Genomic DNA, 13,494 nt, shown 5'->3' with positions numbered 1-13,494 from the left:
CCCGAGGGTCTAAACTTCCGTTGCGGGCCGGAGCAGGAATTTGGGGAGGAATCGTCTGGGGAAGAGGTGAGGGAGACCGCGGGGGGTACTCGCCCTCCCGCCCCCCTCACCTGGAGCGCCCGGCGGCCAATCAGCGGCGCGCTCCGGGCCCGGCGGCCAATCGGGAGGCGGCGCGGCGCGCTCCCCGGGGCTATAAGTGCGCGCGGGCGGCGGAAAGTGAAAGTGGTGCGGCCGCCGCGGACGCCGCAGACGCCGGGATGCTCAGGGCTCCGGAGCCGCGGCCCAGGGCGGCGGGGGCGGCCCCCCAGCCCAAGCCGCTCACCTCCTTCCTCATCCAGGACATCCTGCGCGACGGCGCGGAGCGGCGCGGAGACCACGCCAGCAGCCCGCAGCCCCCGCGCCCGCCGGACCCGCGGCGAGAGGCGCAGCCGGAGCCCGGGCGGGGGGCAGGCGGCGCCGGCGCGCCCGGGGACCAGTGGAGCGCGCGGCCCCGCGCCCCGCAGGAGGCCGACGCGCCCGCGGAGGGCGAGCCAGGTGAGCCGGCGCGGCCGGGCGGCCCGGGGGCGGCCCGAGGGCGGGGGCGGGGGCGGGGGCGGCCGGACGCAGGCCTCGCGGAGCTCCGCTGCAGGGATGCGGGCCCCGCGGCCGCCGGCCGGCACCTCCCCGCCTCCCGCCACCGGCGCGGCGCGGGACTTGTACCCTCTGCTCCGTCCCCAGCCCCCGCGAACCAGCTGGAGACGCCGCCGCCCGCGCCCGGCCGCCGTGCGACCCTCGACGCGCGCCCGCCCTGCGCTCCCTCTCGGCAGCTACAAGTGCACCCTACAAGTAACCGATGGGGCTTTGACCAGCCGAGACCCCCTTTGCCTCCCAATTCCACCCGCAGTGAAGAACTAAATTTGCAAGGCCCCTCCGGCCTTTGGGAAATAGGGCACCGTTAGAACACTTATTTTTTGTTTGTTTGTTTTTTAAAGAATGCATTTATTTACTCATGAGAGATCTAGAAAGGGGGAGAAAGAGAGAGGGGCAGAGACACAGGCAGAGAGGGAAGCAGGCTCCATGCAGGGAGCCTGATGCGGGGACTCGATCCCAGGACCCCGGGATCACGACCTCAGCCGAAGGCAGATGCTCAACCGCTGAGCCACCCCGGCGTCCCGTTAGAACATTTAGAGTAGGCTTATTTCCTTGCCTGTCACTTTGGATGAGGCATCATAGCGGCCTGTTTAGAAAAAGGGGGACCAAAGCCAGAAAAATGAACTTGCCCATAGCCCCCACCACCCGTCCTATAGCTCAAACTCCTATAGCACAAACCCTCTCGCGCCGAAAGTCAACAGTGATGATGCCTTTGTGCCTTGCATTCCCAGCTGTCTGATTCGTGTCTTCCCTGCCTTGCTTGCTTCTTCCATCGCTTCGCAATCAATGCACACATCCAGGACCCTGTTCAGTTCTCCTGGACGGCATGGCAGGAAGCTCTACCTACCACTGGCCGCTTCTAACTTTGGGTTCTTGATGACTGTTAGAAAATAATACATAATATACATATTCACTCACTCCCCACTCAGGAGAGTTCCTTAGTCATGTGAAAAAAGTGAAATGTATCCAAGATGACAGTGGGCTGTTTGTTCACTCACCAAAGAGATAAGGGTGGATTGAATTCTGTTCTCGTCCCTCTAACATGTAACCTTTTCCTTCCCATCCCTCCTTCTCCCTTCTCCTTTCCAGATAGACACTTTGAGACTTATCTGTTGGACTGTGAAAACAGTGCAGGCTCCTTACCAAGCCTTCCGCAAACCTCGAAGCAGCCACAGAAGCGCTCCCGTGCTGCCTTCTCGCACACTCAGGTCATTGAATTAGAGAGGAAGTTCAGCCACCAGAAGTACCTGTCAGCCCCTGAAAGGGCTCACCTGGCCAAGAACCTCAAGCTTACGGAGACCCAAGTGAAAATATGGTTCCAGAACAGACGCTATAAGACCAAGCGAAAGCAGCTCACCTCGGACCTGGGAGACCTGGAGAAGCACTCCTCCCTGCCTGCTCTGAAAGAGGAGGGCTTACCCCAGGCCTCCCTCATCTCCATGCATAACAGCTACCCTTACTACCCCTACCTGTACTGCTTGGGAGGCTGGAACCCAGCTTTCTGGTAATGCTGGCTCAGATGACAATCATGAGTGATCAAACACAGCCTTCCCCAGGTTGCGTCTCTCGAAGGCAAAAGGGGCCAAGCTCAGGGAGGACTGAAGAGGTCTACAAGAGGTGTGTGTCCTGAGGTGGTTGGAGGTTTGCATGGGCATCCCACAGCCCTCAGTGATGGGCCAATGAAAGATGGGGGACTGCGAATAATATCCAAATGGTTCTCCCAACACACAAATGTGGGATGTTTTTTGCTCTTAGGGACCTCCTTGAAATCAAGTGCTGTTTCTAGCACTTCTTATGATTTTATATGAGCTGTCTGCTTCTGATTGGGGTTTCAACCCCATCTTCTTGTATAACCGAGCATCAGCCCTGAAAGTGCAAACCTGAAGGGAAAAAAGACATCCGAGACAAGGGTGTCACCTCCTGAATTACACTTAAGTTCAAAAACCTCTTGTTGGCCTTGGATTACGATCAAGGTTCCTCTCTGTCCCTGTAAGAGAGAGGGAGACACCTGCCATGCTCAGCACAGACTGGCATGGGATACGGAGATGGGGAGGAGGAGATGAAAATATAAGCTTCTTCTTATTCCTTTTTAAATAACACGCCAACCTAAGTATTTACAGGGTGGCCCGAGTAGAACAAGAAGCATTCACTCTGGTTTTAGGACAAGCTGTATAAACAGAAATGTACTGCAAGGGGTGGGCCAGAAGACTCTCCACATGTCTGAAACAAGGGCCTGAAGAGAAGTCTCTGCACTGTGGCTTGTTGGCTTGTTTTGTGTGTGTGTGGGGGGTGGGAGGGTAATTACATTTTTTTGTTAATAAAGGTAAAAACACCTCCTCTGGACCTTTTTTGCCCTAGACCTGAGAATTGGAATGAGTAGTTTCCTGGAGTTTTCAGGCTGTAATTCATACTACACCATGACAGGTCACATACTTCTTTCCTGTAAGCTCCTGCCTTTCCCTCCTTTTATTTTTTGTTCATTTTCCGCAACAGTCACCCACTGATGGGCTTCTTTTCAGTCCAGACATTTAGGCTGGCTGCACACCTCACATACACCTTCCTTATTTAGCCTGTGATCTGGTCTTTTTTTTCCCCCCCAAAGCTTTATCTCTCTTGGGGTTAAAAAGGGAAAAAAAGTAGGGTGGGGGGAGGATTCCAAATTGGCTAAAAGACATGCATTTTTTTTAAACTAGCAATTCTTATTTTTTCTTTAAAACCATACATTAAATCCCAAATCCTATTTAAAGACTTGAGAGCTCTAAAAGGTCACCGCTGCTTTTATAAGACTTTCTGGTGGCTCTGTTGTTCTGGTTCAAAGTCTGACAACCCTCTGGGATCCCCGCAGGCAGGGGAGTTAAGAGGTACCGGGCTTTCACACACGAGGAGAACACAGTACAAAATGAAGGGTCAGGCACGGTTGAGCTGTCCGGTGGAAACGCAGGGGTCATGGGCAGGGCGTGGAGAAAAGCCAGGCCGAGCTCAGGGAGCTGGGTCCCTGGCTGCAAGCTGAGGGTGGGGGGACAGCACTTTTCCAGAAGGGGCTAGGGAAAAGGAAACAGTTTTCAAAACATAGCATTATGGTGGCCTCCCTCACCAAACAATGAAACTGTCCAAATACGTCGGAAACTGTATTTAATGCCTATAAAAAATGGGTCCCCCAAGTGAGTCCCCTGGTGACTCCAGCGACAAGGAGAAGAGGGCAAAGGAGAAATCTGGCCATGCTTGTTTTTACCCGATTGTCTAAGGTGACCTGGCAGAGAGGAGACATCAGAGTAAAAGAAGCCAGTTCCTAATGAGGTACCCTGAGGCCTGGAAAGCTCTTGATCCCACTACTTAATTCTGTTTAGTGAGAAACCATTCAATTTCCTCCTATTAAAAGGGCCGATTTACTCTTGGTGGCAAAACTGCCAGAGTTGATAGAAAGTTGGCCCGTTTCACCCTGTTTTCTACCATTTCGGCTCCGTATTGAAATACTGTTAAACGCTCGGCTGCTGATAAGTACCAGGGGGTGTAGACGGCAGACTGGCCTAGATGGCTGGCTCCTGTTCACTTGGCTTTAAAGAGAAACATTTGGCGCCCACTCCCTGCTTGGGACCCTCCATGCCCCCCCCCCGCCCCAGTTTCAGTCTTTCCCCCTGCAATTCTGCAAGTATTAAACATTTTACTGTGATGTGTATTGTGTTGAAAAAAAAAGTCTTTGTTTAAAATTATTTGGTCTATGAGCCCATCTGGCTCTTCCTCCATTGGAGCTGGATACTCGCCGGTAGAACAGCACTTGAAGAACTCGTGTAGGGGTACCTGATAGGGGAACTAGAGGGCCCCCCTGACCACTTCACCCCCAGACAGCCTGCTTCCCTTCAGTGAGCTAGTTTGGATTCTCCACCTGCCTAACAAACCCTGGTCCGGTCTCTAGCATGAAAGCCTGGGACTTGAAGTTTAGAAAGAGTACCTCAACCCAACTTTACTTTTCTAAGTATTTTTTTGCAATCTATGAATGTTTTTAACATAAAGTCCTGTGACTTTATTAGGCGTGTTTGCGTGTGGGCTTCTGTTCCTAAAGGCTGCATGCTTTTGAGCTTACATGTTTCTGCTTACCGTGTTCTCCCTCACTCAGCCTGCCTGACAAATCTAAGGAGACCACATAATCAAAAGCAGTGGCTTAGCCAGTGGCAAATGGTGGTCATTCTTTTGTAAATGCGCCGCACACACACACACACACACACACACACACACACACACATTCCTTGCAAATCTGTGGAAGGGAAAGAAATATTTGCCTTCCATTTAAAAATCACCTGCTCCATCTCTACTGTTTAAATAGAGAATATTTACATGTATTTCTGGAAGACCCCGAAGGAACCACGGAGAGCACAGCAGTACTTTTAAATTCCCCTTTCAGGGGCATCTGGGTGGCTCAGTTGGTTAAGCGGCTGGCTCTTGGTTTCTGCTCAGGTCACATCTCAGGGTCCTGGGATCAGCTGAGTCTGACTCCTCGCTCAGGAGGGAGTCTGCTTGAAAATTCTCTCCCTCTGCCCCTCCTCCCACTCACTAGCACTCTCTCTCTTTCTCTCCCTCTCTCTCTCTGTCTCAAATCTTTAAACAAAAATTTTTAAATAAAATAATTTTTCCCTTTCACCTCCCACCAACCCCTCCTACTTTGCAACCCTCCCCTGGCTCTCTGGTACATGCACCTCCCTGGAAATGTCACCTTCATTCAGGGCAGACCTCTTGGAAGCAACACCTCTGAATTGGATTCGCCAAGTATTGAAAGTAGGTTTAAAATAAAATATACGGATAACACATCCTTCATCTGCCTGCACTTAAACCTTCATTATATCCCACAAGCAGAGTGTCTCATGCACCTGATTACCTGAGAGAATTGACGGTTTTCTCCCCGCAATGCCTCCTTCAAGGAAATAGAAGCTTAACGAGTAAGGTGCTTACTCTAGGTAAAACATATCATAATTTCAAAGTTTGCTCTAATCCCTTAAGTACATTGTACACACAGGTGGGGCCTCCCCTAGCATGTTGGCATCATGATATTTAACTCTTTGCGCAAATCCATAGCCAGACCCCCCTCCCCTGGAAGGCCATTAGCACTCAAATTACAAAGGCTCTTACAGTAAATTAACAGATGTGGATTTTTTTTTAACCATTAAAAGTAACTAATCCAGGAAATTAAACAAAAATCTCTCATCTCTGGAGAAAGTTCTTTGCCTCCTCTTCTTTGTCACTTTTCCAACTTTCCTTCAATATCTGCTAATCTCACACCCGTCTGCTTCCAGCAACTCTCCGGAGCATGCCTCATGTTTTGGTATCTGGAATTCCTTGGCGATCTCCCTCTCTCAAGTTACCTCAGGTGCAAATTGTTAGCATCACTAGCTTTGTCACCGGTGGTCCCACTCGTCCTCCCCAGGAAGGCCAGAGCTGCCAGAACCAGAAACGAACATTAGGGATCTCTCCACAGCTGACTAAAATGTATTCCTTCCAACTACAGAGTAAGTCCCCTTTCCAGGGTGCTGTTCATACTACACATCTTAAAGCTGGCCTCTGAGGGACTGGTGAAGAGGAAGTCACTTAGCTTGGGTGCCCCGTGATGGAGAGTTGCAGGCACAAAGTTTATTGAGAATGCACTGAGGAATACACCCAAGAGGAAGTGAGGAAGGCAGAGTGAGGAAGCTGCCCCACAATGCTTGCAGTGCTGGTGTGACTGAGGCCTCACCCAGTACTTCTTTTTCCTTTTAAAGATTTTATTTATTTATTTATTTATTTATTTATTTATTTATTTATTTATTTATGGGGGAGAGAGAGAAAGAGAGAGAGAGAGAGCGTGCATGCTTGTGCATGTGTGAGACAGGGGAGGGGCAGGGGGGAGGGAGAAGGAGAGGATCCCGGGCAGTCTGCTCGCTGAGCTCAGAGCCACATGCGCAGCTAGATCTCATGACCCTGAGATCATGACTTGGGCCACACTGAGAGTCGCAGACTCAACTGACTGAACCACCCAGACGCCCCTCACCCAATACTTCTTAAGAAGCTCCAAAGCCTATGTGTCCCAGATTGAGGAAAGAGGGTGGGCACTTGTTTCCCAGCATCAAGCCACTTCTTGAAAGTGGAGTAATCTAGACAAGGCAGCTCCTTTCTGGCCACTGAGAGACGCAGTGTGAGTCATTAGCATCAATATTCCCAGCTGCCATGGGGGTGCATCTCCCCGATACTGGGGCCTCAGTGGAGCACTCTGGAATTCACCGTGAGACATGGGATCCTTCCCTTGGGAAGAGCCAGAGTCACCACCATTCTTCGCAATGAGGAAATCCAAGTCGAAAGGGTCAGACAAGGCTTAGAAGCACCGAGGTCTCCACTGAGACGTCCAGACTCTGTTTCTCCCACAGCCATCACGCATGTGTCACCAGGGCTTGTTTTTCAAAGCCAAGAGTTATTTACTGCCCAAGAAAAGGGCCGGAATGATAGTCCCAGGATACGAAGAGCTCCTAGTTTAGTCATAGATTTGGCCTTCCTGCAAACTTTCCCAGACAGACTACCCCATCAAAAGTCTGAGAGGAAAAGCAGAAGAATTTTACTTTCCATACCAGGTCTTCCTCTCACCTCTTCAGTTGCTGCCTTGACTTATTTCCTGAGCTCGGTCTGGGCCTGAGATGGGGTTTAAGAGAGATTTAGGATAGATCCCCATGTGGCCTCTTCTAACTGGGCAGGCACCACCTGTTCCCAGCCAATCCAGGGACAGGCATAGCCCTTATAGGGAGATAACAGGGTACAGCATGGAGGAGGGATGACACAGAGGAAAGTCCCGTTTTCTCCTTGGAATGACTGAAGATACTTCTAGAAGTTTTGGTGGCACATGGGGAGTAAACGCTGATTTTGCTCTCGTGAAGGTAGCAGTCCAGCAGCACTGAGTCTCAAATACCAACGTCCTCATGGTCTCAGTTACATCTGCTCCTTGGGCCCATGTTTGTCAGCATTGAATGATAGAACACCCTGGGAGTCTTTTTTTTTTTTTTTTTGAGATTTTATGTATTCATTCAAGACAGAGAGATACTGAGAGGGAGAAGGGCAGGGGAAGGGGCAGTGGGAGAGGGAGAAGCAGACTTCCCGCTAAGCAGGGAGCCCCACACAGGGCTTGATCCCAGGACCCCAGAATCACGACCTTGAGTCGAAGGCAGACACTTAACCATCTGAGCCCCCCAGGCGCCCCCAGCATGGGAGTCTTTATAAAAACACCAACCGCCAAGCCCTACTTCACAGCAGTTGCACTGTAATCTCTAGAAGTAGGGCTCGAGCATCAATATTTTTGAACACTGGGCAGCCCCGGTGGCACAGCAGTTTAGTGCCGCCTGCAGCCCGGGGCATGATCCTGGAGACCCTGGATCGAGTCCCATGTCAGGCTCCCTGCATGGAGCCTGCTTCTCCCTCTGCCTGTGTCTCCGCCTCTCATTCTCTCTCTGTGTCTCTCTGAATAAATAAATAAAATCTTAAAAAAAAATTTTTTTTGAACACTAATGTTGGAGGCTACAAACCACTTGCTTAATTTCTTTCCATCTGGTTGGCTTCCTTAGCCTGACAGGTGCCAGGGCAAGAGAGAGCTGCCTGAAGGAGCCAGCCAGGAAGGGAAGAGTGGTTTGGATTCTTTTTTTTTTTTTTTCTTGATCTTTCTTTTGACAGAGAACAAACAGATGTTCAGCTTTTCCTTACTTTCTTCTGAAACCTCCTCCTCTTGGAATTTCTGACATCATCAAAAGGCCCTCCGTAATCCGGGAAAGCCCAGCTCATTCCAATTAATCCCTCACTCAAAGCTGAAGAGACTCAAACTGCCTGGGTGTTTGGCTAACCTGGTAATCCACAAGCACTTATTACCCATCTCCGGCCCAGGTCCACCCAGACTGACAGGACACCGCGCCTGCGCATGGAAGACAGGAAAGAAAATTCCACCCTTGCCTCTTGCCAAGGAGATCTCACCTGTCCTGGAAGCACAGAGCTCTATTTGTGCGCCGCAGGGAACAGTGGGTGTCATTTAACATCTGTCAATTAGCGTCACGCTTCCCTGACAACTCATCTATCAGGATTAAGTAGAGTCTTAACACTGACATAACATTTACACTTCCTTCTGCCAAATTGGTAATATTAAGCTTTCTTTAAAAAAGTGTGTGTGTGCAGAGATGGCTAAGGTGGAGGCTGCTTCAAGGGTGAGGGAAGGAACATCCCTTGCGACAGCACAGTTTTTGACTTCGCGTGCCATAAATGCAGAGCTGGCGTCAGAACCCCAGCTTGAAGCCAGGGTAGCTTAAACTTGACCTAAACAACATCTGAAAATGGGAGTTTGGAAATGAGTTCGTTCTGTCGAGTTCTTTTATGGAGAAGAATGCAGGGAATATTCATAACATGGACTTGGGGGGTGGGGAAGAAGTGTCACTCTCTCATGGAAAAGTTTGGAATCTCTCCCTCACTCCATGCCGAGAGCTTGTTTATACTTAGATCCTTGATTTTTTTTTTTCCCTCTTCAAGGAAGATCTGACTCATCAAAGGCTCATACGTGCAGGTTCTGTGCCTTGCCAAGTGAGGTGTGGAGAGGGTACTGAGGATTGCCACGGGCGAAGGAGAGGCACTTATTTGGCTCTCGCAGAGCTGTAGTGGCAAGGACCACATCTTCCCACGACAAGACCCAACATAATGGAGATGCCACAGGAGAGGCTTCCAAGTGGGATTAAAGAAGCGAGACAGTCACAGAGGATGCAGGATTTGCCCTTGTAGGCTCCCTCTGTGAAATGAACAAATTGTCAGGGTATATTGATGATGGAGGATTAGGACAAGGGTCCTGGGATCCTCAGTGTGACCCACACAAGTGATTTCTCTGGTTTTAAATTTTTCTCACCTTATTAATAGGTAAGTGAGACCTGTTGTCAATGTTTTAAAATGCATCAAGAAATCCCACCGGGGCACCTGGGTGGTTTAGTCGATGAAGCATCTGCCTTTGGCTCAGGTCATGATCTTAGGGTCCTGGAGTCGAGCCCCTCATTGGGCTCCCTGCTCAGTGGAGAGCCTGCTTCTCCCTCTCCTCCCTACTCGTGCTCTCTTGCTATCTCTGTCTCTCTCTCTCAAATAAATAAATAAAACCTTAAAAAAAAAAAAAGAAATTTCACTGGAAGGAATCCTTCAGATAGAGAAGGGCATGGGAGCGGGTAACGGGTGACGGTGTGCATAAGGAAAGACACATGAATGACTCCAGTGGTACAGATGTCAAAGTGCTGCAGCCCCTTTATTTCCGAATCTCGACTCCAGAAATGCCTTTGAGACCTTGACTAAAATGTGTGGCCTGTTACTGAGCTGTTAAGTTTTCCTTCCAAGCCAGCTGAACTGCATGTGAAGCAAAGGCGAAGAGGGAGGGACAGCAAAGAGTGGGCGGTGGCAGGGAGGCCCTGGATGGGTGGTTTTCCACGCCTGCGGAAGTGCCCTCCTGCACGTGTGAGCTCACCACCCCTCTCACTGGCTCCTGATTGACCCTAGAGTGAAGAGATGGCTACATGTCCCGGAGATGAGGTTTTATTGCAGAGACCAACTGGGAGCATGTCAACTTTGGCATCAAGAAAGGAACAAACCTGGACCCAGATCTGAGGAAAGGTGTTCTCATTACAGCCCAAGTAGGTTTTTTAAATGCTTGTGTAGGTAAACACCCCAGAAGAGCAGGATGGGTTTCCACACAATAGGGCCAGCTTCCCACACTGAGAAGCAGTTAGCTGGAGAAAGAGGCACATGCTACAACAGGAGGCCATGGGAAAGGACTTAAGAAAGCTAGCTGACCATAAGCTCCTAAAAAACAGAACTAATTTGATCTTGGGCAGCAACCAGAAATATATTGTGTCCAGGGCAATGGAGCTAAGTATACCTCCTTACTCTGCACTCAGCTGAGAGAAGTTTGACACTGATCAAGGATGAACAGTGGATGAACGAATGAATGAGTCCAGACCTCATCCGGAGTACTAGGTTTGCTTCTGAGCCTGCTACTTGGAGGTAAACTGTAGCAAGTTCAGAAAAGCATAGTTGAGAGGCACCTGGGTGGCTCAGTGGTTGAGCATTGCCTTCAGCCCAGGGCGTGATCCCAGGGTCCTGGGATCGAGTCCTGCATCGTGCTCCCTGCAGGGAGCCTGCTTCTCCCTCTGTCTATGTCTCTGCCTGTCTCTGTATGTCGCTCATGAATAAATAAATAAAATCTTAAAAAGGAAAGGAAAAGCATAATTGAGACGATGTATGGGGTTTGAGATGTCACATGAAGAGGAGCTGAGGACACTATGAATATTTAACCCAGAAGAGGAAGTCAGGGCCAAGGTGGTCAGAGAAGGGGAGAGAAGGATTAGACTTCTTCTGTATTGTCCTAGATGGAATCATCAAAGTGACATAGAGCTCAGATTAGCAATTTCTGAAAAATCACTGGGTTGATAAGGATTATCTGTCACTGGGGAGGTGAAAATTATTTGGCAAGGAGGTAATAAGGAAGAGCATGCATGGTACAACTCTAATATCCTTGCCAGCCCTCTGGTTCTACAATTCTAGGAAGAAGTATTTGGTTCTTAATGGTCTATGACCTACTAACCTTACTTCAGTAAGGGCCAATCTTCCAGATCTTCTGAGTTTCAGCTACTCCTTTACTGAGTGGAGAAAATTAGTCCTCAATCAAATCAGTTCCACAGGTCCCATCTCATAAGGGAAACAAACAATTGTGGGATTTCAGGGGCAATGGAAATCTACTGACTGCTGCTTGTAATTAAGATCTGAAATTCCACCCTTTGAGATTCATTCTTGAACCTTCGGAACCCATCTCCAGCTAAAATATGAATCTTCCTAGGGCACTTGAGTGGCTCAGTCAGTTAAGCATTTGACTCTTGATTTAGGCTCAAGTCATGATCTCAGGGTCGTGAGATCAAGCCCCACTTTGGGCTCCAAGCTGGGCATGGAGTCTGTTTAAAATTCTCTTTCTCTCCCTCTACCCCTCCCCACCTCAAAAAATAAATAAAATATGAATCTTCCCAAGACAGCTAATGAATTTGGTGAAGTCTTTTTCCCCACATCTTAATAAGCTTATTAATTTTGTACTTGTGATACTAAAAAAGAGAGTGGAAAGCATAAGAAAAAATGCTGGGGGCTTGAAGAGAAAAAAATAAATCTCTATTTCTAAATTTCATCTAAGTTTATCACTGTCCACACTGATTGCTTTATTGCTTGGTCCTACATCCAGGGCTTAAACCATTGCATTCTTTTCATGGAAGACTTCTGACTTTAGACCTCAGAGCATGCATATTGTTGCCTGAGAAGTGGCTGTCTAGAGAAAGGTAACATTGCTCTAGAAGAAAATGACCAAGCAATGATGAGTTCTTTCTATTGTACCATTCATGTTTCCTCCCTGAAACTCAGAAATCAGTAATCTAGTGAATATGGAGGGAAACAAAAACATCTACATATTTATTTTAATTTTAATTTTTAACCAAAAATGTCATAACCCTAAGACTTTTACCTAACTCAATAATTGCTTAGATTTCTCTAAATGCAGTGTGGTTTAATAAACATGGCATGTATTTTAGCCTTAGGACTGACCTGTAACCCAGTTATATCTTTGTATTAGCTGTGTGACCTTAGGCAAGTTATTTGATATAGTTGAGACTCTGATTCTTCTTCTTTAAATGGAAGTAATAATGGCTCATTTATAGGGTTGTTCTGGGATTAAGTGAGATAAATTAAGCATACATTAGGTCATTAAGAATTATCAGCTGACTTTCCTCTTTTTGAGAATACATCTAAACACTGATTAAATGTATGCATAAAATTTGAATACTATAAATAATGCAATGGTCACGTAACATATTTCTTTATTTTTTAAGATATTTATTTATTTATTTATTTATTTATTTAATTATTTATTTATTTAAGAGAGAGAGAGTACATGTACATGAGTAGAGGGAGGAGCAGAGGGAGAAGCAGACTTTCTACTGATCAGGGAGCTGAACCTGGTGCATGACTTAAGCCAAAGGCAGACATTTAACCTATTGAGCCACCCAGGTGCCCCAACATATCCTAAATATGCTTCTCCATGAAGCTACATAGCAGATTGTGTTTGCATTTGCATTTTTGTGGCCTTTTAATATGCCAGTGAGTTACTACTCCATAATATATAGTCACCATATTACTGGACATTGAAGTTCTAGGTAGATAGATAGATAGATAGATAGATAGATAGATAGATGATAGATAGATAGATGATAGATAGATAGACAGATTTCAAAATAGGCTGGGGAAAATGCATACTGAGGTTACCACAAAAGGAACTGAAGATGATTTTCTAAGATGTAGTAATTTCTTCTCGGCTGAGCTATAACTCCATGGGATTCCATTCCATATGAGGTCTTTCCCACAGGGGAGGAACTATGGTCCCTGGGCTTATATCATTAGAGGTAGAGGACTAGTGACCAGGGTTGCTTGCTTCATGCCCAAAGCAGGACTGCACAAATACAGACAAAGAAAATAAATCAACAAAAATAGCTAAGAGGCATTTCTAAACATGTCCAGCTGCAAAAAATTTATGGCTATTAGCTCTTGGAAAAGGTCATTTCAGATAAGCCAACTATTTTTTTTTTTAGATAAGTCAACTATTTATACAGCAAACAAAAATGAAACTTATATTGACTGGTTTTCAGTTGACTATCCCCAGTCCTAGGAGAAGCACTAAGTGGGAAAAAGCCTACCTAACCACCTTGCTGTTTGCCAGTGCTCATTCACGAAAGCCTCCCAAAATTTGGACAAGAGAGAGAACCTCTGAGAAAGCTGAAGTTCAGTGTTTTATGGCCATGTAGACCTCCCCCCGCT

At 47.8% G+C, this 13,494-nt stretch overlaps 1 protein-coding gene across 1 annotated transcript; it reads left to right on the top strand.

Annotated features, from left to right (window-relative positions):
• The first annotated feature begins 257 nt into the window (after positions 1 to 257).
• On the top strand, positions 258 to 2,862 carry NKX3-1 (NK3 homeobox 1). The gene is made up of 2 exons (XM_041767737.1): positions 258 to 534; positions 1,720 to 2,862. Exons 1-2 carry the CDS (start codon positions 258 to 260, stop codon positions 2,136 to 2,138), a joined length of 696 nt encoding a protein of 231 aa, XP_041623671.1. The 3' UTR covers positions 2,139 to 2,862.
• Positions 2,863 to 13,494: the final 10,632 nt, after the last annotated feature.

This window comes from Vulpes lagopus, chromosome 8 (genome assembly GCF_018345385.1).
Source record: "Vulpes lagopus strain Blue_001 chromosome 8, ASM1834538v1, whole genome shotgun sequence".
Lineage (NCBI taxonomy): Eukaryota > Metazoa > Chordata > Mammalia > Carnivora > Canidae > Vulpes > Vulpes lagopus.
The sequence above is the reverse complement of the archived record's forward strand: the minus strand, read 5'-3'. Positions and strand labels throughout refer to the sequence as shown.

What these genes read in the sequence shown, in the direction of transcription:
- NKX3-1 (XM_041767737.1), top strand. Translation starts at nt 258, where the DNA reads ATGCTCAGGGCTCCGGAGCCGCGGCCCAGGGCGGCGGGGGCGGCCCCC. An exon ending in GCCCGCGGAGGGCGAGCCAG is followed by an intron (nt 535 to 1,719) that starts GTGAGCCGGCGC and finishes TCTCCTTTCCAG; the next exon opens with ATAGACACTTTGAGACTTAT.